At 41.0% G+C, this 26,423-nt stretch overlaps 1 protein-coding gene across 2 annotated transcripts; it reads right to left on the bottom strand.

Annotated features, from left to right (window-relative positions):
- Window positions 1–6,506: 6,506 nt before the first annotated feature.
- On the bottom strand, window positions 6,507–24,225 carry LOC131252816 (uncharacterized). 2 transcript variants are annotated; one of them, XM_058253541.1, is made up of 11 exons: window positions 23,906–24,224; window positions 23,616–23,786; window positions 22,504–22,653; window positions 17,370–17,424; window positions 17,153–17,211; window positions 16,423–16,548; window positions 9,627–9,758; window positions 9,463–9,517; window positions 9,185–9,354; window positions 9,016–9,099; window positions 6,507–6,896 (listed from the first exon to the last, which is right to left on the bottom strand). In XM_058253541.1, exons 1-11 carry the CDS (start codon window positions 24,023–24,025, stop codon window positions 6,873–6,875), a joined length of 1,146 nt encoding a protein of 381 aa, XP_058109524.1. In that variant the 5' UTR covers window positions 24,026–24,224; the 3' UTR covers window positions 6,507–6,872. The 2 variants fall into 2 exon arrangements, with proteins under 2 accessions (XP_058109524.1, XP_058109525.1); XM_058253542.1 differs by lacking the exon at window positions 16,423–16,548 and having other exon boundaries at window positions 23,906–24,225.
- Between the last annotated feature and the right edge of the window lie 2,198 nt (window positions 24,226–26,423).

The raw sequence follows: 26,423 nt of genomic DNA, 5'->3' as shown, positions 1-26,423 counted from the left end.
GATGAGCCTACTATCAACACACATCTTCCATATGTCATCCTTTTTAAGTGTAAGAAGGGTGGGCACGGCACACGGGCTCATACTCTCTCGAATGAAATCCTTTTCTAAGAGCTCATCAAAATCTGTCTTTTCAACTCTATGTACTCCTTTGGGTTCATTCTGTAATGAGGGAGGTTTGGTAAAGTCGCCTCAAGGACTAAATCAATGACATGCTATATATCCCTCATAGGGGGGAGCTCATCCGGTAAATCCATAGGAAAGACATCACGGAACTCATCTAGTACCGAAATGACCTCAGTGGGTAACTCTACGCTAGCCTCTGGTGCACTCTCCCTAGCCACAAGGGCGTACATTATTGAGTCTGACTCAGTCTCTCGCTCAAAGTCCTTGGCATTTAGAATATGGAGAGGCTTAGACTTGGACTTCGATTCCTTCAATTCTTTTGAGCCGCTCACACCACTTTGTGTGATGGACTCCTTTCCAGTCGTGTTCTTGGGCGAAAGTGAGTTTAGCTTGACTTTCTTGCCCTCAAACCAGAGTGTACACACATTCGAACAACCAAATATGGTAACATCCCTATCATAGAGCCAAAGCCTACCCAGAATGATATGACCAACATCCATGGGAACAATATCACACTAAAGTGTATCTTGATATGATCCAAACTGAATATGAAAAAGAAAACGATGAGAGACTGGAATGGAAGTTTCATCAACCCGAGACACTCTATAGGGTTGAAGATGGGCTTCAAGCTTCAGGCCCAAACGGCTTACAGTGCTAGTTGATGCCATGTTGACACAACTACCATATCCACGATCATCTTACAGCTCTTTTCACTATATTTTGCATAAGTATAGAAGATTATGTTGTGGCGCCAATCGTTAATATTCTTGGCTTGTGCAAAGGCGCGACACACAACTGCGAGGGTCACAGACTGTTGCGCTTCCTCTTCCTCATCACTAGGGGTATCTGTTGGCTTATATTCTTCCCTTTCGCCGTCACTCTCTGGGGGCACTACTTCTACTTGTCAATAAGGAACACCTTGGTGTCCTCTTTCGTGCCACACTGGTAGGCAAAGTGACCAAACCTCTGACATCTAAAACACATAGTTGCCTCATTTTTGAGCGAACTAGACCCGACAACCTCTTTACCCTTATCATCCTTGGGCCTAGATTGAGAACTACTGGAAGGTTTGTTTTAGTATCTAGTGCTAGGCTTAGCCCCAAAATGGTTGGCGTTAGCGCCAGAATCGCGAAACTCAAACCGCATTCCCACAAACACTTTAAGGTATTGCTCAACCTCCAACATTACTTAATACAATTGTTCAAGAGTGTTTATGTCCTTGGCGAGAAACTCTCTCTTAATGTCAGAACGGAGGCCCGTCTTAAATTAATCAAGAGTGAGTACGGGATCCTTATCAACTTTACATCGGGTCAAGTACTCTTCGAACTTATCAATGTATTTAGCAACACTCATGGAACCTTGTCGAAGAGACTGTCATTCCTCAACTAACCTCAAGTGATAAGAGAAAGTGAGGCATTTTTTCTTAATTGTTTCTTTCATTTCTCCCCAATGGATTATTGGGACTTCCCTCGACCTTTCTTTCTTTCGCTCTACAGTAGCCCAAAATCCCTTAGCTTGGCCCACAAGCTTCATCTTGGCAAATTAGACTCGACGAGCATCCGATATATCATACCACTCAAAATAGTGGTCAATATCCGCCAACCAATCTAGAAAAGTCTTAAGGTCCAAGTGGCCATCAAACGTAGGGGCCTCTACTATAACTCCCTCGAGAAGTTGCATATTTAGGTCATAATGATCATGATGCCCTCGCGGTGCGGGTGTATGGGTACGCACTTATGACCAATTCTTTGGTCACCTTCATTCCTTGGTCTATCCTCCTGACCACTTGTATGGGTATGCGCATATTAAGTTGTTTAAAGCGTCGGTCAATACGTTATTTTAAGTGCCTACCCAAAGACTCAAACTGTCGGGTTATGTTGTTCATTGATTCTTACAATTGCTCCATGTTTAGTGTAGGGTGCGAGCCAAAACCACAACTAGTACGTGTGGGCATACAACTACTCACTCAACTCAAAGACCCTCTAAAACAATTATATACGCTTAAATGAGATTAAATGATCATATAAGAATCTATATGAGGAAAACTACATAATGCTACTAAAATTCCAGAAACATAACCACCTAAATAGTCTATTAACAAAAAATTCGGCCAAGAAATTTAGGGATTTTCTGACAATAGAAAATTTAGCAGCCCATACTGTGAATTATGGGTCCTAAACCACCCTATATGATGAGACTTGCTGCAAAATAAACACAAACAAATTAAACCGTAAACATGCAATGCATTCCCCTATGAAAAACCTAAGCTATAATACCAAATTTGATGTAGGACATGAAATTTAAATATGATATGCAAGATTTCAGGCTTAAAATCATACTAATTTAGAAACAATCACAGAAATTTCACATCTCAAATAAGTCGAGCATTCAACAATGGGAATCTGTGAGGGTCTAAGCCTACACATGTTAGGGCTGGATCAATTAAAAATTATATATCAAACAATGCTCAAAGGAGAGTAGATTCATTCACACATGCAAAGAATTATTCCTCAATCCAAGGGATTCACATGTTCAATTCGGGAAAACCTAAGGTTACAAAAGTGGAATAGAACTTAGGATTTAGGATTATCTAGAATTAGGGTTAGGGAAATTAGGCGAGAGAGGAGAGAAATAGAGGAGAGAGACGAACCCGAGATATTCCACACATGTGGACAGCGGGTGGATCTAAACGCACCTGCGTGGGATCCTGCCCGCACGTGTGTGGGGCCCACGATCCCAAAAGGAAAGCTTGGTTTGGTCGGCCAGGGGTGGGCCACCCACACACCAAATTTCAGGCTGATCCGACATCCGGTGTGTGCGAGGTGCTCTTCCGAAGTTTCAGCCCTCCTGCAGCACCTGATTCTGCAAATTAGTTGTAGAGGAAGGATTGACTGCAAAAGGAGGTGGATTTAAAGAGTGAATGGCTGTAGGAAATGATGAATATTGATGGTAGGAGTTGGGGGCGATTTGTGATGGGTATGACTTCGCACCATGGTAGTTAGCCCTTCAAAGAAGTGAGGGTTTCGCACCCAATTACATTCCTCAAATCAAAGAATTAGAAAAGCAAGAAAGCGCAGAATTTTATTCATAATCTTTAATGAGAAAAAACCTACAAGGGGTTACCTATTTATAAGAAAACCCTATACTCCAAAAGCCGCGTCATGTGCGCACACTATTACTTAGAGACAAAGTAACAAAAATAATAACTAATCAAAGCAATCTAAACCGTTCATGATGTTCCTAATAACGATAGTAAGCAAAACTCAGAGTCCTAGATCATCTAGGGTATTAGGCCACGATCATGAGATCCAATGATAGGATCCACACGATGATCGGGTCTAGTCCAAGGAACCATAGCACAGCCCTCTGACTAGAGGCCCTCCATGGATGTCATTATCGATCTAGATCGATAGTGGGGCCCTCCTCCTCCTTGCGTACATGCTTATGGGGGAGCATGCGTGTGCGTGAGATATCCCCATCACCCAGGGCTCAACTTTTACTTTGATTCAAAACCTTGGTGGGCCATGAAAAAAGAAAAGAGTTTCCTCCCTTGATTTGCATCTCTCTTTGCTATGCCCCACTAGAGTTTTAAATCAATGTGAAAATTGGTCCTTTGGGGTTTAATGGGATGCTACATCATATGGACTGCTTGGATTAGACACCCATGAAACATGTGCAAAGATGCACACATGCGCAGGTGAGCATGCCTATATATATATATATATATATATATATATATATAGGAACTTCCCATGAGGTCGAGCTGTTTAGGCCCCACTGTGATGTACATTGAACATCTACCCCATCAGTCAAATGCACCATTCCATGGTGGGCCTAGGGCTTAAATATCAAGTCAATTTGCGAGTTGTATGGGCCACACCACATACAAAAGTTCAGAGGGGTTACCCTCCATTAAAACATTCATAATCATTTGTTGGACCCACCAAGATGTGGTTCACAAATCCAGCCCATCGATTATGTGTGTCCCACTTGGAGGGGGGGTCAGACCAAGTTTCAGATGCATTCAAGTTTTAGGTGGGCCCTACCAAGTGCTTTTATATGTTTTAGGCATGTCTTCACATGATTTTAGATGGTATGGCCCACCTGAGTTCCATATACGGCTGATTTTTGGAATATCCCATAATTTAAAGGGGACCCATCAAATGCACGGTGTTGATGGTTGACACGCATCACGGTGGGGCCCACACAGCTCGACCTCATAGGAAATTCCCATGAGTTCGAGCTGTGTGGGCTCCATCATGATGTGTGTCGAATATCTACCCCATCAATTAGATGCACCATTCCATGGTGGGCCATGAGCTTAAAAATCAAGTCAATCCATGACTTGGGTGAGCCACACCACATACAACAGTTGATATTGATAGGGGTTACCCTCCCATTAAAACATTCATAATCATTTATTGGGCCCACTGAGATGTGGTTCACAAATGCAGCCCATCCATTGTGTGTGTCCCACTTGGATGAGAGGTTAGACCAAGTTTCAGCCGCATCCAAAACTAAGATGGCCCCCATCAAGTTCTTTTATATGATTTAGGCATGTATGCACATGGTTTTAGATGGTATGGCCCACCTGAGTTCCCTATATAGCTGATTTTTTGGATATCCCATAACCTAAAGGGGACCCATCAAATGCAGGGTGTTGATGTTCGACACACATCATGTTGGGGCCCACAACTTCCCATGAGGTCGATCTCACAGTACCTTTCCATGAGGTCAAGTGCTGGACTGCGTCCTACCCCCACCGGGATGGTAATCCGTCTGGGCAAGGCTATGTGGGGCCCAATGTGATATAAGTGGTTTATCCACATTGTTCATTGCTTTTCTCAGCTCATTTTAAGATATGATCCAAAAAATGAGTCAGGTCCAAGGATCAAGCGGACCAAATCTATGATTTCTTTCGTATGGGTCTAACCTTGCTTTCTCATTCATCGATATATATATATATATATATATATATATATATATATGTGTGTGTGTGTGTGTGTGTGTGTGTGTGTGTGTGTGTGTGTGGAAAAGTTTCTATACGGTCCAGCTCATGGGAACTCCCCATGAGATCGAGCTGTGTGGACCCCACAATAATGTATGTCGAACATCAACACTGTGCATTTGATGGGTCCCCTTTAAATCATGGGATATCCCAATAATGAGTCGTGTACGACTCTGGTGGGCCATACCATCTAAAATCATGTGAAGACATGCCTAAAACATATAAAAGAATTTGGTGGGGCCCAACTGGAATTTGGATGTGTCTGAAACTTGGTCTGACCCCTCATCCAAGTGGGACACACATAATGGATGTTCTGGAATTGTGAACCACATCTTGGTGCGCCCAAAAAATGATAATGAATGTTTTAATGGAGGGTAACCCCTCTCAACTTTTGTATGTGGTGTGGCCCACACAAGTCACCGATTGACTTGATTTTTAAGCCCTAGGCCCACTATGGCATGGCGCATCTGACTGATGGGGTAGATGTTCGGCATACATCATGGTGGGGCCCACACAGCTCGACCTGACGGGGAGTTCCCATGAGCTCGACCGTATAGAACCTTTTCCCATATATATACCCCAAAGATTGGAAAGTCCAATCTCCGGGCACATCCAACCATCGGATTAACAGTCCACACCCCCATGGACCATGCTTTGAGGCTACTCTGTATATGTTTAAGGCCCAACTAAGATCCAGATTCTTACAACTCCTCCAGCCTGGTTGGGTAGGAGGGAGCTGACGTTAGGACTTTCAATGGACAGGCTCTGTCGGATCCAATCCAGTTCAACCCCACGAGTCACACCCAACTCGGGCGAGTCACAACTTAAATCGGGACTGAACAAGTTGGTCCAACTGACCCAGTCATTTAACTGACAATAATCTCCTGAAGAGAGTAGATTGGTTTGACCCAGTCTTTTATCTCACAACAATCTCCTGGACAGAAGGTAGTGAGAAAATATATAAAATAAAAAATTTACAACCTGACCCACATGGAGGGAACCAGGGTCGTCTGCAGACGGGGACGGATTGGTTTGGGTCCATTGGGCTGACTCTGTAGAGCAAAGGCCTTTTCATAATTTTGACTGCACTCAAGCCTCGCTCATTTGAGTTCGGTCACCCCATTATCACAATCCAAGCTCTTAAATCTACAGTTTAAAAAACTGGTCCAAGATCCAACTCGGCAATACGTAATCCGATTGATGGATAAGAACTTCAAAATCAGTTGGGATTTTCAGTATTTCTGCTTCATCCAATCCATAATATGCACAATATCACCTACACATCGAAGATGCTGCGGGCTCCATGAAGAAACGAATAAAAGAAAAACATACAACCAAAATGCATGGGCAGCATGACCAGGCCATGCCGACAATCTGATTTAAATGCATCCCATATAAAAAGCTCAAATAAGGCTTCTTGAGTCAGGGTGCTGCAGTTTCCCCGTTCAAAGTTGTACATGTACAAAGGGGTTCTTCCGAGGGAAATATGAAAGCAGACATTAGTAAATATCATACTGTAATTATCACCACAAAAGTAAAATTTACAAAACGAACAAAAACACAAACAATCTCTGCAGAAACGAAATGGAGTGGAGCAGTTGGCAACAAGGGCTTTTCTCTATACAGATCTCTCTTAGGCCATTCCCAATTCCACTCTCACCAGACAACATCCTCAGGAAACAAATCCTTCCAGGAACCCATCGGCTGGGATTAGTTCTTCTGAGGCAGAACCCGTCAAAGGCTAAAAGTCGAACTCCCCATTTGCCTGTCAAAGAAAGAAAGGAGAAATGGGGGAAAAACACATTGGAGAAGCGCCCAGATGGCCGCAAGATGACAATGTTTATGGATGATAACAGATGTATTCCTTAGAATATAAAAGAATAAAATACTATGAAGACTGTAGAAGCAGCCGGTTAATGGAGCCCACTATGATTATGGCTGTCAACACGGCTGTCAACGGGCCTAGTCTGGGCTGGTTTGGGCCCTGATTGAGCCCCTTTGACAGCTGATGATAGAAGGTCTTATTATTGGAGAAATGATAGTGAGGGAACAGGAATAGGTTGCTCCAGCACATGGTACAGGAATGGGTACACAGTACACTAGTTCATCTGATATACGGTATGCTAGGGCTAGGATCACATGGATTGCTCTAGTGCATACATTAGGCATACACAGTCTATTATCATATACGATTGATATTGTAATTTATGTATGAAACGAGGAATATGGTTATTTTTATTGAACTATACAGACTATTTCAATAAAAATAACAATATTCATCATTTCATATATTATATATAATATAGCGATGAATATTAGGTCCCAGGAGCATACTATTTTATGTATTCATGCTGTTGCATACGTCAACATGTAAATTTATCATCATCATCATTCAACACTTATCCCCATTAATTGGGGATGGCTACGTAAATCCTATTCCGCCATTCCACTCCATCGTGGGCCAAACCTTCAATTAGACCATAGGTCATCAAGTCTTTTCTTACTATCTCCATCCACGTCCCTTTGGGCCTTCCCCTTGCCCATTAAAATAATTCCATATGTTCTAAATATAGATTGAAATTACAAGTTCATCTACACTAGTAGTAAAACCAAAATTTCAGATCGGTAAAAATAGTGATCCAGATAGCAAATGATCCATAATCTGGATCTTGCAATCCGGAACGAAAAACATAGGGGGTTTGGTGATTTAGGTAACAGCTCCAACATCTAATGCTCCTTCCTACTTGGCCAGGAAGGATGGATAAGCAAGCTTTATAGAACCCTTTCATCCTTTCAAACATTTCCACTCCCCCCTCGTGGGCCCCACTTCACATGGGTTCCGCTTCACACGAGCCACCCACCCCGAGCGTGCCTCTGCATCCCACAAGCCACCCCACTTGAGCCCGGTGTGAAAATACCCTTGCATTAATCACCCTCGGTAAGGAGTCTCGAACAATTAACCACTTGCTCTAAAAGCTCGAACTGATAGAGCATGGCGAATTAATCTTTTTGTCTCATTGCCCAGGCCCCATATCCCATGGATTAGGACCTCGGCTGAACCCCCCTTGTAGGCCCCACTTCGCATGGGTTCCGCTTCACACGAGCCGCCCGCCTCGAGTGTGCCCCTGCATCCCACAGGCCACCTCACTCGAACCCTGTGGGAAAATGCTCCTGCATTAGTACAGCTGTACAAGGAGTTCGTTTTCACTTGAGCAGCTGACTGGGATGGCAATCCCCAACCTAACGACAGTCCCTCTAATTGTAAAAACAATATCAGCATTAGGCAGACCCTACCCTCATATCAGATGATGGAAATCATGGTTCCAAAGGCCAAAAAACCCAACTTGAAAGTCAGTCGAGTTGAATTGAATAATCAGTTAAGCGTTGATCAAGTCTTGAACATCGAGGGGCAATAAAGTAACCATTTTAGCTGAAAGAATTATCTTTCTGATTAAATCTTCAGTTTCAGAGTGGGTGCCGTATGTTCAGGATGCTAGATCTGCAGATTTGTCCTTTCTGTTCTAGTTTTTCTGCTGCTTTGTATTCTTTTCGCTTCCGCGGTTTTCTTAATAAAAGTTTTGTTGCTTCTCAAAAAAAAAAAAAGGTTCACATTTTATGATATAAGGTTGTTGTAGTCTTTGTAAGTCGCAACAACTGAATCTCAAGTTGAATTGAGTAAATTTCTCATCGAATCAAGTTAAATTGGCTTCACTGCGTTGAGTTTTCCAAGTTTTCGAACAATATTGGGAACTGAAGCAAGACCATTCAGCCATCAAACAAAACTAACAAGTAGGTAAAATTAACGCAGGCGTTAGAAGAAACTAGAGAGGCCATTCCATGCAAGCATTTAAAAAAAAAAAAAACGCAGAGGAAATTCGACACACCTTATTGAAAAGAATATCCTTACTGTTGATGTGCATTATTCCATCCTTAAGTGCACACTTCCATCTGTTTTTGGTCCGTGTGACCTACACAAATGCGACAAGGTACGAAGATCGTTAGTTATTCTAAGGATAGCTGCTCACAAGGAAAAAACAAAATGATGGCAATTACCTTATCAAACTGGGCCAGAACCAAATGGTGGGTGCTGGGCTCTTCCTCTCCTTGTTCCAGATCATCCAAATCATCGTCGTCGTCATCTTCATTCAGTGGTGGCTCATCATCATCAGCACCCTCATTCTTAGCTGGTTTTGGTGTGCCAACAGTGTGACCGGCATTTAGATCTATTGAAAGAAAAAGCCTCCAAGGTCAGCATGACATAAAACTGTAAAAGTCTCATCTCCTTGTTCCAAATGGTCCATGTTTGACATGAATTCATCAACATAATTTACCATGGTCGACCGGGGTATTGAACTCTTCATTGGCAACACCTGGAAAATTGAAAAACTTCAAAAGGAAAACAAAAGAAACAGAGTGAAAATTGAGGAGTGAGATAGAAAATAATAATAATAATAGCAACAAGGTAGATGAAATTCACAAGAGTTGTGGTCATTACATCATCGTAACCATCATGAACCCCATCCTGTTGTGGAATCCTCTGAGCAGTCCTTGCTTCTTGCGCTGATTGCATGTCACCATTTGCAGTTACTCCGCCATATCTATTTGATGAACTTTTTGCTGTACTGACCTAAAAACCAAGGGCATATGAGAAGGTCAGAAGTATACACATAAGAACAGAAGAAATATGGCCAATGTTAGAAACATGCTACTTATGATAGATGATTCTGAATTGACTCAGACCCGCAAAGAATGAGTCATGTGTCGTCAAAATTGATGCACAAGGAAAAAAGGATTAGAAAAGTTTCACACTTCCTAACATGCAAGATGCAACTAAAAAATTACGGTTGATGACCAGTGCCGTTTCCCTCTCCAGCCATGAAGCATTGTTAGCTGCACAGAGTATCAGTGGTATATCTTTCATCTTTTAATTAGTTTCTTGCATGGTGAAAGTGCTAGGATTCTTGTCAAATGATAATTGATTCCCCTAGAATGACATACGAGTATTGGGCAGGCTATTGATAAAAAGAGATTTCCAAGAACATCAGGTAATTAGGCATGCATTTGGATGCATTGTCGAAATGAATGCAACAATGAGTTTGACTGAGTGAAAATGAACCAATTGTATTACCCTGCAAGTAGCATTCACATCGAGGTACTAAGCTCCTTTTATCTTTTGAATGGAAACGAAGTTATATTAGAAAAACACAGAAACATTGCAAAAGAAACAAGTGACCATGACCCTTTCATCAGTCCCTCTCTAGTGAGTCTATTGGATGCAGGACGCATGCATGTGGCTAAAGAATCAAGTGAGATCAATCATCGACTTAATCTAAATAATTAAAATTTACAAACTATTTACAAACTATGCTAAATCATCATACACATCGAGAATCAAGCATTTGACTATGAGAATTCCAGGCCACATGATATTTCTCATACAAGTTTTTGTTCATAAACACACCAATGAGTGGCAAACCTAGTGGTGTGAAGAAGTAAACAGCCATTGGTGCCATGTTAAGCTCAACAACTGAAGCAAAACCAAGTTCATTACAAAGCTTTCCTTCAACTACGAGTGAGCCTGTTCTTTCTACTATATATAAAGAAATGGTACTGGTAGTCCTACAACCACTTATTTTGTAAACAATGAAGAAGGATTTGTGTGTGTGGATATATCCCTATTTCCACTCAATTGAGAAACAAGATCAAACATTATACCGGTTTGTCCCGTTTTTCACAAAAATTATTCCTCAGACAAGGTAGCCAATAAGCAATCAAAGGATTTGTATGAATAACAGAAAGGTAAGCATTAATCATTTGAAAGTATTCCCCGCTGATCTGATCTTCTTTTTTAAAACTTGTGCAAACTGCTTCTTTACAATCTGACGGTGGCAGAAACTCTGATGGAGGAAACATGAAATGAAACAACAATGAGGGTTATAACTGTAGTAACAATGACATGTTGCATCTTTTGTCCCTATAGCTCATCCCAGATCTAGAGAAAGCCCTGATTTAGCGCTTTAGCAAATCGGGGAATTTCTCAGTTCGGTCTCTCTACCGCATGCTCTCAGCCTAGCTCAGGGGAGGATTGCTTCTTCACAGCGGAGTTATGGTCAATGGCGCCCCACCAAAGATTGCGGATTTTGCAGGGGTCGCAGGGAGAAGGAAAATCCTCACGATTGACAATCTGGAGAAGAGAGGAATGGTCCTTCCAAACGCCTGCCCGTTGTACCTTGCTGTGGAAGAAACCAGGGATCATCTTTTCATCCTCTGCGCTTTTGCTCGTGTTGTGTGGTCTGGTATCTTCAGTTCCGCTGGCATGGCCTGGGTAATGCTGGATTCAATGGAAAGCCTTTATTTCGGGCCTAGCACGGTGATCCTGGAGGTCGTTTGGGTTCTCGGAAGTGGAGGCTTTCTCCATTGGCTTCTTTATGGTTGATCTGGCCTGAGCGCAATAACAGGGTTTTTGGGAATCTCTCTGTCTGCAGAGATGGTTTTCGTTCGGGTGGGGAATTCAGTGTCTAAGTGGTTGTAATTTGTGAGCTTGGGTTTGGAACTTTTTAGCTCCTTTTTGTATAGTTTTCCTTTTCCTCTTTTGTTTTGCTTTTCTTTCCTTTTTAGTGCTTCTGCCTAATAAATTTGCATCATCTTTCCAAAAAAAAAAAAAATTTGTAGTAAACAATGACAACAATGTGTGTCACCGTGATGATGACGGCAATTAGCTTGCAGTAGGGAAGATGAGTTTCCCACCAACATCCAGGGCAACAGAATCAAGGCCATCAAGATCAGAATGTCAATTGTCACCAGATAGGAGCTAAGAAAAATCAAATCCAAAACCAAGCAAGTCCCCTTGTAGCCGCAAATAATCAGAACAAAGGGGATAATAAGCAACCTCTTCACTAATTCACCCCATTGAAGTTGGACCTATGCTCGGTAACACAAAGATTCCATTTTCCATTCACCCTTTTGAAAACATTTGATGCTAGGTATAATCCCACCAACCAACAAATCCAACTTAAGCCTAAAGGGCCTAATCTGATCAATCGTGCAAGAACCCTACCAGCCTACCTCATCAAACAAAATTCAGATGAGAATTCGATGATGGATAAGAGAGGTAAATCTGAAGTGCTCAGATTTGGTAAATGACAACAAACTATTGGAACCAATTGAACCTTCCAAGGAAAGGTACAAGCTCCTAGGCAAAGTACTTACATAGTCATATTGAACCTGTTTCAGTTGCCTTACAGCAGGAATCATGTAGGAGGTTATGCTAGGGGAGAGTTTGACTACACAACATAGATAAATTCATTGTTGTCATGTGCAATCGCATAGGCGAATATGCAATTGCATCGCATAGGCGAATATGCAATTGCATATGCCATTTTTTTCAGAAGATTGCGTATGCGACCTGGGAGAGTATGCGATGGCATACTTTTTTGCAAGATACGTGCGAGATCGCATATGCAAGTATGCAATGGCATACTCCATATGTGATGGCATACTTTGTACGTTGTGCTTTTTTTTTTTTGTAAATTAAGTTGTAATTTGTAAGTTGTTCAAGTTATCAAGTTATCATTTATTAATCAAATTTGTATGTTAAAAGTTTTAATGTAACTTGTTGGTTGTTATATTAAATTTTATGTAAATAGCATAGAAATATTTAAGTACTTAATTTATAGATGGTCTAATAGTCTCGAACACAAACTACAATGAAATAGATCGAAGAACCCAATCCAATCACTTGTAGTAAGTAGGCGTAGTTTTTTCCCTTTTTTTTAATTTTTCCAATTTTTCCCATTGTTTTTACATTTTTTATTTTTTTCGAAAAAAGAAAAAGAAAAGAGAGGTCAGAGCAATATGCAATTGCATATGCGAGTATGCAATCGCATATGCCAACAGCATATGCCGGTCGCACACAAACGCATATGCGAGTTGACAACATTGGGTAAACGGTTATTAATGTTTACGTTAAAAGATGGAGATTGAATAAATTTAATAAATGTTACAAAAACAAGGTGGTTGAATTTAAAAGGAGAGAGAGCAATTTATTTAGTAATTAATTGATGGAAGATGAAAATTTCGAGTTCATGTTATGTGGAACAAGATGGTTGAGCATTGGGAAAGTGGCTAAAGAAGTTTTAAGAGTGAGGTAAAAGCCACTGACAAGAGGAAACTTAGAGGTGAAATGATGAAGTCCAAAAAGGCAAGTGGCATGAAACAATCATGTTTCAAGCCTACAAAGCAACTAGAAATGAGAAAACATTAGAAGAATATAGAAATGCAAAAAGGAACTCTAAGAAAGTAGTGAAGCATATAGTATTTGTATCATATATTAGGGACAAGAAAAGGTGACAAAGATGTCTTCGAACTTGCAAAAATGAGAGAGAGGAAAAGTAGGGACCTAGATCATGTTGAATGCATTATTAGCAATGACTAAAGGGTGTACTAATTAAGGGCAATTAATTAGATCAATGAGAAGTGGAGAAGCTATTTTCAAAACATGTTAAATGGAACTACTCCCAAAGCACAGGGGGATGTAAGGAATCTTAAACTCAAATGATGCCGGACACCATATGTTTGTAGGATTACAATATATGAAGAGAGAGAAGCTTTCAGAAAGTTGAAGTGAACAAGAGGTACAAGTTTATTTTGGCTGACAATGTTGTTCAACAAGATTGTAAGATTGAAGAAAATGGCAGACGTGTGAAGTGTGGTACCTATTTACATGAATAAAGGAAGCATATAGAGTTGCACTAACTATCATGGGATTAAATTTATGAGCCATAGTGTGAAACTTTAGCAAATCATGATCAAGCTAAGGTTAGTCAAGGCTTGAGAAGAATGTATCGGGGGATCTATGCAAGGATTGTCAACCATTGAGGTACACCGTTATTTTTCAGAAAGAAAGAAAAGGTCAACCATTGAGGTACATCATTACCTTTCAGGAAAAAAAAAAAAAGGTCAACCATTGAGGTTATTTTCCTACATAGACAGTTGATGAAGAATTATAGGGTGAGGAAGGATTTCCACATGGTTTTTATTTTTTAATTACACACACACACACCCCACACACTCACGCTAGTGGAATTTCACCACTTACACACGCATACACACGCACACACACCCCACTTATGGATCCCAAGGAGTTAGTGGGCATAAATGAGTCTCAAGAGGATAAGTTGACATGATTAAGGATATAGCATGACAGAGCGGTAACAAATGTGATGAGCGCTAGGTGGAAAGACAAGCGAGTTTCTAATGATTGTAAGATTACATCAGGAGTCGGCACTAAGCCTGTATCTTTTTAATTGGATATGGACAAGGCGAGGAGGCATGTACAAGAAGAGATCTGATGGTGTGTGTCTTTTGCAAATGACATAGTTTTAATTGACAAGATGAGGGAGGGCATGAACATAAAGCCAAAACTATGGAGAGATGATTTAGAATCTAAAAGTGCTAAATAGTCAGACTAAAACAAAGAATAAAAAATGCAATTGTAGTAACGTATCGGAGTGGAAACAAGGAATTAGTTAATATTGTTGGCCAAAAAGTACCCCAAAATGACCATTTTGGATATCTTAGGTTGATAATTCACGAGGGTGGTGAGATTGAGAGGGATTTTGCTCATAAAATTCAAGTTGGGTGGAAGAAGTGGAGATGTGACTCTAGAGTTTTATGTGATCAATGTGTATCGATCAAACTAAAGGGGAATTATTATTTTTTTGGATAGCAATAATAATGCAAGAGCATTTTCACACCTGGCTCGAGTGAGGTGGCCTGTGGAATGCAAGGCACACTAGGGGTGGGTGGCTCATGTGAGGCATGTGGCTAGTGTGAGGCGGTACCCATGTGATGTGGGGCTCACGAGGGGGTTTTAGCCGAAGTCCTAACTCATGGGATGTGGGGCCTGGGCTATGAGCTAAAGGGATTGATTTGTCATACTCTATCAGTTCGAGCTTTTAGAGCAAGTGGTTAATTGTCCTGCATGGTTTCAGAGTGGGAGGTCTCGTGTTCGAAACTCCTCACCGAAGGTGATTAATGTATGACATTTTCACACCGAGCTTGAGTGGGGTGGATTGTGGGATGCAGGGCACGCTCGGGCTGGGCAGCTCGTGTGAGGCGATACCCATGTGATGTGGAGCCCATGAGGTGGGTTTGGCTGAGGTCCTAACCCATGGGATATGAGGCTTGGGCTATGAGATGAAGGAATTGATTCGCCATGCTCTATCAATTCAAGCTTTTAGAGCAAGTGGTTAGTTATCCTGCATCATATAAGACCAACCATGTTTTATGAGGTAGAATGTTGGGCAGTTAAGGAACAACATGTTCCTCGGACAAAATATAGCTGAAATGAGGATGTTGCGATCGTTGAGTAGAAAAACAGAAGGATAGACTTAGAAATAAATATATTGGGGGAATTGAGTAGCACTGATAGGTAATACAATGAGGGAAGTGCATTTAGATGACTTGGTCATGTGCAAGAAAGACCAAGAGTTGCACCAGTTTGGAGTGGGTTAGTTCAAGTTTAAGGCTCTAAAAGGGCAAGCAGAAGACCTAATAGGAAGTCAGTGGAGGTAGTAACAAAAGACTTGATGACCTATGGTTTAATAGAGGATATGATCCATGATATAGTGGAACGGTGGAATAGAATGTGTAACCAACCCTGTTAGTTGGGATAAGGCTTAAAGGATGATGATGATGCTATCCTTCTATGACCCTCAGTATGTTTTTCATGAAGGAGACAGCCACTTTCAGTAGGGCATACAACTTTTTGAGTTGCCTACCTTGGATGACAGCATGTGCAATAATTGCATTCAGTCACTCATTTGCAGGCAGAGAGGAATCTACTATTCCTCTGTTCCAGGTGGAATCTCAAATATCAGACAATTCTTCTATTGTTCATGTGGGAAGTTTATATTTGTATGTCTGTTCTGTGTGGTTATATAATGCAGTAATTCAAAGGCATCTCAATCCTTCCCCTTGAAGTTAGTCCACATATGCAATCCCTGCAGCCACTCCATTTCGGTTTTTTTTTCACATTGGCAAAACCTAAACTGACACACACATGTATGTATTTGCATTAGCAAATGTAAGCCAACATATACAAGGTGAATATAGAATATACTTCAAATAATAATTAGACTAATTTACATGATTGTATACCCGTATTACTTGCATCAGGTAAAAACATTGCCAAAATAACCAATCATTGCAACAAGAAAGTGATAAAGGTAACTGAAAGATAAGAGAAAAAAGAGGGACGAATATGAACATAAATATAGGGGACAAGGCACCTCTAGTTCGAAAACCTCCAATATAGCATCTCCAGCTCCATCTTGCTGTGGTATGTACCCACCTGGTGGAAAACGTGAAGCATAATCATCTCGTTTCCGCTTACCAGAAGACATCATGAAAAAATCCTGGAAACAAGACAAGTACTGAACTTCAGTGGTAACACATGTGCAGAGAGAGAGAGAGAGAGAGAGAGAGAGAGAGAGTGATTGATAACACACATGTTAATTTACAATCTACCCAGTGAATTACTGGTAGACAGACTGTTTCAACACTCAGATCATGGGATCAAGTGCCCATGTGGTGTGGGTGTGTGTGAGTATTGTGTGGTGTGGGTGTGGGTGTAATAGAAAATAACAATAATAATAACTTAGCAAAAACATGTTTAGCCATTGATAAATAACGAAATACAAGCATGGTTTGCTCAGTAAGTGGATGTGGCTGATTTTTGCACACGGTAATTCCAATGATTGGGCCAACTTATTGGATGGGTTGGATGGCGAACAATGCGAAGGTTGGAAGTTATTTGCTGGGTGGACCATAAACTATGATCCAACAGGTTTGGACTTGAGACCTCATATCTAAAAGGAGTACAAAAATCTAACTCTATTTATATAATAACATTGATAAGTAATAAATGAATGCAAGAACTAATTCGCCAACATCTCCTGAATAAACAAGTAAATATATGGCACCAACAGAAAAATAGTTGGTTATCAAATAAGAAAGCACCTGTGTCATGGGTTGATGAGAACTTCCTCTGTCCACCTCCTCTCGTCCCTCCACATAAGCTACAAACAAGTATAAACAAGCAATTACACTGATTATTGAAACAAATTAAACTCATTACGCATGGTGAGGAAAGTAGGTCAACATCACCCTAACAAATGACAAACTTGTGAAATTCCCATGAGGAAGCTTCCATCTCCCCTTTTCCCATTATACTTACCTACATTAACATCAACACCAAGAGGTCTTTGATTCATCCAAGGCGAAGGTGGTTGCTGTCAGAAAAGGGAAAAGATACATAAAACATCACAATCCCAGGGATTTCATATGTCATTTACCATACAATTGAATAAACCAAGAAGCTGAGTCATTATAAACAAGACTTAAATCACTGCAGCCCATTTATGCAGGCTTACTAATTGAAATCCCGCAAATTCATTTCCATGGATTAGTTAGACAACAAAGTGGCAATGTTTCCAGTCTTACTAGCAATGTCATCTCTTGGGATTTGGGCAGACATGCGCATTCTCCGGCTCCAAATTTGAGAAAAGACAGCCACCTCAAATGATATCATTTGTGAACACTAATGTAAAAGTCACTGAGTCCACACAAATCCTACTTTTGGCAGACATCAATGTTGCTTGATGGAACAGCTTCAAACCCGAATTCTGTTACAGATCTTGTTGAATTAGTAGATCTTGGGAGATTTTCTTATGATATTTTGGGAGATCTAGATTAAATAGGAGGGAACAAATATTTTGGTTGGGATAAGCTGCTTGCCCTCTCTTTCCCTATAGTGTATTCGCTGTCCACTAATTTTGTGAAGATCAAGGATTGCTTCAAACTAGAGGGGGGAAGATCATTTGGAGACTTGTGTTCAAAAAGAACCTTCGGGAACATAAAGGTCCCATGGTTGAGCTATTAGGTATGCAAAAAGATGTCTATGTGACGGAAAATGATGTGGATAAGCACATATAGGCACCTTTGCTAAAAGAAGATTTCCCTGCTAAAGGATTCTTTAAGGTTATTTGCCCTAAGCATCCTTCTTTTTCCAGAACTTGCAAATATTTGGGAATTGGTTGCAAACTCTACAGTTAAAGCATTCTGTTGGACGGCCTCGTCTTCTAAAATCCTTATGCTCAATAATCTGCAAAAAGAGGATGTGTGTGTGTGTGTGTGTGTGTGTGTGTGATGGGAGAGTCATTTGTTCTCATGCCAACGAGTGGCACTCCTTGTTTTTCTGAAGTTTCTTTTTCTAGTGTTAAAAAATAGGTGGTTATCTCTAAAGAAGCAATGAAGGAGCCCATCCCTCCCAAATGTGTACTATGAGAGAGAGAGAGAGAGAGAGAGTCACCTTTTTGCACTATCTGTTGGACCGTGAGATCCAGGCCTTCTTGTTCGATCGGTTTAAGGTTAGTTGGGTTCAGCCATAGAGTATTATCACTCTTTTTAAGGGATGGGGAGCGTCTTTATGGCTAGAGGAAGAACTTGTGGAGAATGATTCCCTAAGCAAATCTCTAGAGCATTTGGAAGGAATGCAACGGAAAAAAAAAATGAGAACTTGCCCTAGTGCACTACTGTTTTTTTTTTTTTAAAGATAACTTTGCCCTCTACTGTTGACAGCCTAAAAGAGAACATTAAATTTATTCTTAGGGGCTGTTTGATTTTCTAATTACCCCTGGAATTCTAACGAAATAGGCAATAATTATTTACCTTTTGTATTTCCAACTACTTCTCACTCTGTTGCAGCAGTCAGTCATGCCACCCGAGAAAAAAATTGCTGAAACTATGCAGCCCGCAATGATGTATGTGCCTTATCCAAACTGTCCATCCCTTTGGCCAGCTCATTTTAGGGCATCACCCGAAAAATGAGGCAGATCCAAAGCTCAAGTGAACCACACCAAAGGAAACAGTGGGAATTGAACACCTACCATTGACAGCTTGTTGCAGGCCCCAAAAGTTTTAGATCAAGCTGATATTTTTGTTTTCCCTTTATCCATGATTGTGTGACCTAAAGAACAAGTTGAATGACAAATAAACATCAATGTGGAACCTAGGGAGAAAATATCTTTCAATGGACATCTTTAGGACCACTGTTTCCTGAGGTATGGTACACTCAATCTTTGGATCCACCCCCTTTTTGGGCTAATGCCCTAAAATGTGCTATTAAAACATATGGACAGCATGGATATATCACATACATCATAGTGGGGCCCACATTAAATTTAGTAGCAACAAGGTTTTCTTTCAGACCAATTTTTGAGACAAAATTCCTCACCCATTTTCATCTCCATCAAACAGATGGAGGTAGTCATTATTATCCATTTCCAGTGTATTTACCACGGAAATTGAAAATCTAACGGCCCCTTATAGATTGAGCCCGAGCAATGAAAGTAGCAAGTTTGGATTGTGGGAAAACCGGAAAAGAAAATGGGAGATTTCCATTGTTTAGACCTTTTGCATTGTTTAGATAGCAAAGGAATAGTGAGATTGGAAATAGCAATCATTAGCCTTTTTCCATAATCAAATTCCCACACACAAGATTTGAGGTAACCATTATGAGAGGAATATGAGATTTTCACTTGGTATCCAGACAAGACACTCAAAAATGGAATCCATGTTTCAACGGTGCTGATGGAACCCATCATTGGATAATCATTACACTTTTCTTTTCCCACAATCCAAACAAGCCCTAAAGGAATTTATGCCCAGAGTTGGGTAAAAGCTAGATCAAAGACCTAAACAACTATGGTAGTCCAAGAAAACAGGACTAATGGATGGGTCCCTTCTTTAGGTTGGTGGAAGTTTAACGTGGATGGAAGCTCCTTGAGCAATCTAAGATGGTCAAGGGCTGGGAAAGATTGTAAGATATTCAAAAACCATTCTAGGATTGCATTTTATGGCATTTCAGGCTTTAGTGATTCTAATCAAGCCTAATTGGAAGCATCAAAAGTTGCGGTGTTGTTGCCTCTTGCGTTTTTGGGACCTTTAACAGGGTCATCATCAAAGGGGGCTCGAAAAGCAAAGCATGGGTCTCAAGATTGAGACCATGTCCTTGGAAAAGTTCATTTAATGTTAATGAGATCAAGGGACTGTTGTCATCAGGTACTCCCTATACAATTTGGTTCCCATTCGTTGCCTTGTGAAAAAGGATCACAGTTTATTTTTAATAAAATCTCCATTTCATTTTCTTTAAGAGAGATAAAATCTCCACTACTTATAAAAAAATAAAATCATCATCATCTAAGCCTTACCCAACTAATTGGGATCCGATAAATAGGTAAATAATGAGGGATATCTTGCACTTTGGGAGACCTAGTTCATTAGGAAGAGTTGAGGCCCATTGGGTGCAGTCTATGGGACTAGGATATAGATGAAGGCACTGGTATCAGGCCCAAGCGAGAGAAGTCAGATACAAAGACCCCGGAAAATTCAATATGTATCATCATCATCATCATTATATAAATTCTAGTTTATAAATGCATAAGATACATAACAGAACTGTATCTGCGTAACTATAAACACATTAAAGTTTAAAACTAAATTGATAATACATAAATATACACGAAATGTAAGAGTTGAAGATAAATTAAGGTTCTTTTTTCCTGGCATCGGTGAAGGTGTGTCTGGCACATCTGACAACATGGGTATTGGATCCAGCAATTTTAGAAAATGAACTGATTTTGTTATAAAAGGGGGTGATCTCCTATTAAGGTTTTCATTCCAGAAAAGAAAAAGCTATTTGGGTTGCTTAATGAGAAATGGTCACGTACAGTGGCCATATGTGAACTTCCACATACTGCTATTCATTTCCCACTGACATGTCACACGAGCAGAATATCAGATCCCTGAAAGAAGGTGGGCCACACCAGTAGATTAAGTCATAACATTGTCTTTCCAATTATTTTGAAGTTGCGTCATGCTTGATGAGTGAATTGGCCTGCTTTTCAAACAAGGTGATCATCATGGTGTAGCACACCTTTTGCATGGATCAGATATTCTACACATGTGAAACGTTAGCAGGAAAGAAATGGCTGTATTGGAAGTTTCAAGGCAGCAGTTGTGCATGTCATAGTTTTTCTTGCTTAATTAGGAATGACTGATAAGGTTACTAATTTGGAGCTAGGTCAAAGTGTCATAAATATGGACAGGGTGGTCGTAAGGGGGGTGGTTTTTGGGGTTGGGGATGGTTCTAGGGTGAGATTTTGGAAGGATATGTGGCTTCATGATCGGAGTTTGCAGAATTGTCTCCTAGTTTAGCATCGGTAGTACAGTTTATCATTGCTTCTCGGTGGCTAGAGGGGTGTGGGCTCCTTTGTGTCACAGGGATCTTTATGATGACGAATTTATAGAATTATTCTCTCTTTTGAATCTGTTATCAGGAGTTTCTCTGTCAGAGGAGGCCGACTCTTTGCGATGGAATGAGGTAAATTCAGGTAAGTTTTCAGTGAAATCTCTATTTTCCATGCTCTCGGGCGTTTCTATCGAAGTTGGCAAAGTGCATACTTAACCTCTTTGGTCGTATGATGCTCCCTCAATGGTGGCTGTGTTCGCATGGTTAGTGGGTTGGAAAAGGGTGTTAACAGTCAACAACTTGAGGGAGAGGGGCCTCATCATTATCAATGTTTGTCCTTTGTATTAGCAAAATGGTGAATCATCTTTTCTGGCATTGCACATTCTCTAAGGAGGTGTGGGAAAGTTTTTTCGGCTGTTTGGCGTGTCTTGGGTTATGCCGTGGTCAATCGAAGGTTTTTATAGGCAATGGCATGGTGGGGTTTTGGTAATTTGCGTGGTCTAGCACGGAGAATGTTTCTTCTTGCTAGGCTCCGGGCGATTTGGGGGGAAACAAACAACAGATGCTTTCAGAACAAATCAGGCCATCCAAAGGGAGTCTTCTTTCGAGCAAAATTGAATGTTATAGAAAGGGTTGTGGTTTCTTCCAATTTAAAGGCTTCTAGTTGAGCTTAGTGGGTTGGGGTTGTGTTGTAATGTTTTTTACCTTTTTCTTTTTCTGTTTCTTTGTTCTTTGGTCTTTGCCGCTTTTATGAATAAATTGTTATCCTTTGGGAAAAAAAAAATTAATAAATAAGTAATGTTTGGAGAAGATCTTTTATCATTAATTGCACCTCAAAGTTACTTTACAGCAAGGACGCCATGAAGTGACACTGTGACAGTTTTTTCCCCCATCTTTATTCATTGACTAGGTTATTTACAAGCCCCACACACTAAATCATTGCACTGGATTTCTGACGTTCAATATGCAGGGCATATGCAAATGGATGTTGGCAGACACATCACGAAAATGGAATGAAGATGAAAGACACATTTTAAGTGGATGTAATAAAAGAATATACCATATATGGGCTTGGCCTTCCACCTTTAACATCTGCACCACCCCTACTAGTATCATTTACAGGAGTGAAATCATTAGATCCCATGGGAAGCTGATATAGGGAATTCTCAATTCCTGGCAAGGGAGTCTGAATGGGAGTCTGTAAAGGCGTCTGCAAAAGAAAATTCCATTTCCACATCAAAAACCCAAACACCTAGAAACAAGAAAATGTCAAATAAAGCCAACCATGCAGTGAACTAACAGTGGACTCTCCAATTAAGAACTCAAACTCAAGTGTTCTAGCTGCCCCATGGAACCCATCACTTAAGAACTCAAGTTCTGCAAAAATGGCCTAAAATACAGGAGATGGGTCCTTTCATGAAAGAAATGATCTCTCTATCCATGGAACCCTCTTTGATGGAATTCATCATCCATGGAACTTGGGTGGAGAGTTTCATGCATCCAAGCAACCCCACAGAATTTTTTTCCTTTTTATAGTATGGACTAACAGAGTAACTATTGATCACCCAATTGAACAAACAACATTTTTGTTCTGCACAGCAACTGTGCAGGCGAAGCCCAACTTTCATGGCATCCGATCTGTTCATCTGGCAAGACCCATTTGAGCAGGCCATGCCAGAAACATCTCCTTGATTGAGAAATTTTATAACTGATTAAAGGCCTGCAAACAGAAAGTTTTGAACAATGGTCCACAATCAAGAAGAAAAAGAATCCACCAAACACATGGATAGCATCTTCCAATGGGGGAGACTTTTTGGGGCATGTCACATTCATCATGGGTCCCACCCGATTAACAATCAATTCCCAAAAGAATCCATTCAATTCCGCCGAGCATTATTTTATTATTTTATTATTTTTTTTGAAGACACAGGGTGTCCCCGCCTCTTTTTTGAAGTGAGACTAATCCCTGCGGATACACGCAATCACCCACAACCACGTGTATCAGGTAAAGCCAAGGAGGGGAATCGAACCCTCACCTATAGGGAGCAAACCTATGGTGAAGACCATTCGCCCAAACCTCGTTGGGTCCGTCGATCATTATATGCTTCCTTGCATTTAAAAAAGCAAAAATAAAAAAAATAAAAAAAAAAAGGAAAAAAAGGTAAAGATTACCGGTGGAAAGAGCATCTCAGCTGTGGGAGTTTCGTACTCCTCCGTCCCTTCATACGGCACATTCAGATCATGAACGGGCGCAGCGGGCCCCGCAGTGGCAGTCTTAGGCAGGGACGACCTATCTATTGGACCGCTTATCACCCCACATTGCATCATTTTCAGTTCCCAGAGCTGAAATTCACCATAAAATTTTAATTAAAAAACGAAAAAGAAAAAATCAAATTTCAGGCACGGACGCATCTAGAATTCCCCTAGAATTCCCGTACAGGGCAGCAGAATTACGAAATTACCCCTTGCAACTCGCTGAGGACGTTGTCCCCCACGCCGACGCTGAGGAACTCATCGCGAACCTTGCTGATGACGTCCTCGACGACGTGGATGTAGACGGAAGACACGCTCGGGGTTGCCATCAGTGGACGGTCAGGATGCGTCCGGGCTTAGGGTTTTGTCGAAGGAGGAAGAAGGGGAGGTGTTTTGGATGGGAGAGAAGTGGCAGAGCGGTAAATTCAAAGGGATAGGAGGGCAGAAGCATGGGGTTTTAGAGGGCGGAGGATTTTGATGAGAGAAGAAGAGCTAGGGTTTGAGAGAGAGAGAGCGCGCGGACGAGAAATGGGAATTAAGAGGCGCAATATAAATAGGTTTGCATCCGAAGGTGGGGTGTGGGGGCCACGTGTCGTGAAATGCAGGCTCGAGTCGTTCTCGTTCGTCTGGGAGCGGTTAGGTGCGGCCCCGGCCTTACCCTAGACGGTGCGTCCCTTACTGTGGGACCCACCTTGATACATTTATTCTACATCCATTCTGTCCATTGGTTTTTTCAGATCATTTTAAGTCACGAATTCTAAAATGAAACTGATCCAAATCTCAGGTGGACCATACCGTAGGAAGCAGTAGTGAATGACCATTGACAACTTATAATGAGCTACAAAATTTTTTTGATCAGGATGATATTTTTTTCCTTTACTCCAGGCTCATGTGACCTTATTAATACGTTGGATGAAAAATAAATAATTCAGAAACATTTTGGTGGACCCTGGGAATATTTTAATGGTGGGACGTTCAATCAACACTCTTTCTTACATCATGGCCCATCTGAGAATTTTACCCGTCTCATTTTTACTATTATAATATAAATATCTGAAAAAACGGATGGAGGGCGTGGATATAGAATAAATACATCAAAGTGGGCCCATCATAAGGGCCGCACCGTTTTGGGTGAGGCCGTTGCCGCAACTAATCTGCTACCCGTTCGTCTACGACATCAGGATGTGTTGCCTTGGAAATAATGCGTTGATTCGCGCGAGGAGATATTTAAAGTCATCATCTGTTACACACGTGCCAGAAGTGGCTCCTCTTAGATGAATCTGTACCATTCAACGTGCGGAGGCTACGTTAAAAATTCTATATGCAAAGTATTTAGAAGGTCCACTCATCAAATGGGCCGATATCATAAGTCGAATATAGACCACATGTTGAATTTTCTCCCAAATGTCACTTTTCTCAGATACATGTAATCCAGAACAGAATCTATTATATGATGAATGGTCAAGATTTTATACGGTTTTCAATTTTTCCGCGAATATCCTCTTCGATGTCTCCTGTGAGAATCGCCTTAAAATTCCTCGTATGATATTTTCACAGAGTAAATTAACCCGCACGCACGCACGGTGCTAAACATACACGTGTAACATATTGCCTACATCAGAACCGTCAAAATCAGGAGGCTCATTATGGATAGGTTATATCCTAAAAATTACATAAAACATACACATGGATGCAAACATGGATGGTTAAAATGAGAAAACATCAGCATTCCAACAAAAATCTCCACTAATTGGAGGATAATCTTCTCCAACCTATCGAACATCTGCAATGGGGGCCACGATTTAAACCGTCTGGATCAGTGTGCGTTTATCTCACACGTGCAGAGATTGCCTGGATGAGTATGGATGGTCATCTCAACGGCTAAAATGTCATTGCCCACAGCGAAACAAAGGTCCAGATAATCCCCCCACTGTCCAACAAATATTGGAAGCCGTTGGAAAGAGACCCACTTAATATGACTTTTTGAGAGGCAGCGGTATGAAGTGGGCTCATTTTCCTTTGGGTCCAATCAAGATCCTTCAATGTGCCCGCCCTTTCTGCCCCACCTTGCGATGATCCAGTCCGTTCATCTAGAATTTCCCACCGTAAATGTCTAACAAGGATGATATCTCACTCTTCAGTGGCTTAATAACAATAGTCAAAAGAAATCAGTTTCTAACTTGCTTTACGATGAGGGATGATGGTCTCCGATCCGTAAGATTCTTTTCATGTAGACCAGAACCTGTATGGATTTCTCCGTGAACGGTCTGGATCATCACGTTGGGGGACAGATGGGGTGAGCAGATTGAAATAATCTAAGGAAAGCTATTAGAAGCCGCTTATCTGGCCTTGCAGATGCTCCAAACACAAGAAACACGTACATGTTGAAGGACGCGGATCGCCTTCTTGGTAACTAAGCAGGAAGCGGATTAGATACTGAAAAGGTCAGTATCCAGATGGCTACTGAAGCGACGTCACCAAGCTGTGTGGACCCCAACACGATGCATGTGTTGTATCCATACGGTCCAACCATTTTTAGAGATCGTTTTATGGCATTACAAAAAGAATAAGATAGATCTAAATTTCAAATGGATCCACCACAGAAAACCGTGGGAGCAGTCACACCCACCGTTGAAACATTTAAAAGGCCGACCGTGATGTATTTTTGAGATCCAACCTATTCATAAGTTAATATAGAGATAGATGAAGTGAAAAAATATATATATC

Source organism: Magnolia sinica, chromosome 8, assembly GCF_029962835.1.
Source record: "Magnolia sinica isolate HGM2019 chromosome 8, MsV1, whole genome shotgun sequence".
Taxonomy (NCBI): domain Eukaryota; kingdom Viridiplantae; phylum Streptophyta; class Magnoliopsida; order Magnoliales; family Magnoliaceae; genus Magnolia; species Magnolia sinica.
The sequence above is the reverse complement of the archived record's forward strand: the minus strand, read 5'-3'. Positions and strand labels throughout refer to the sequence as shown.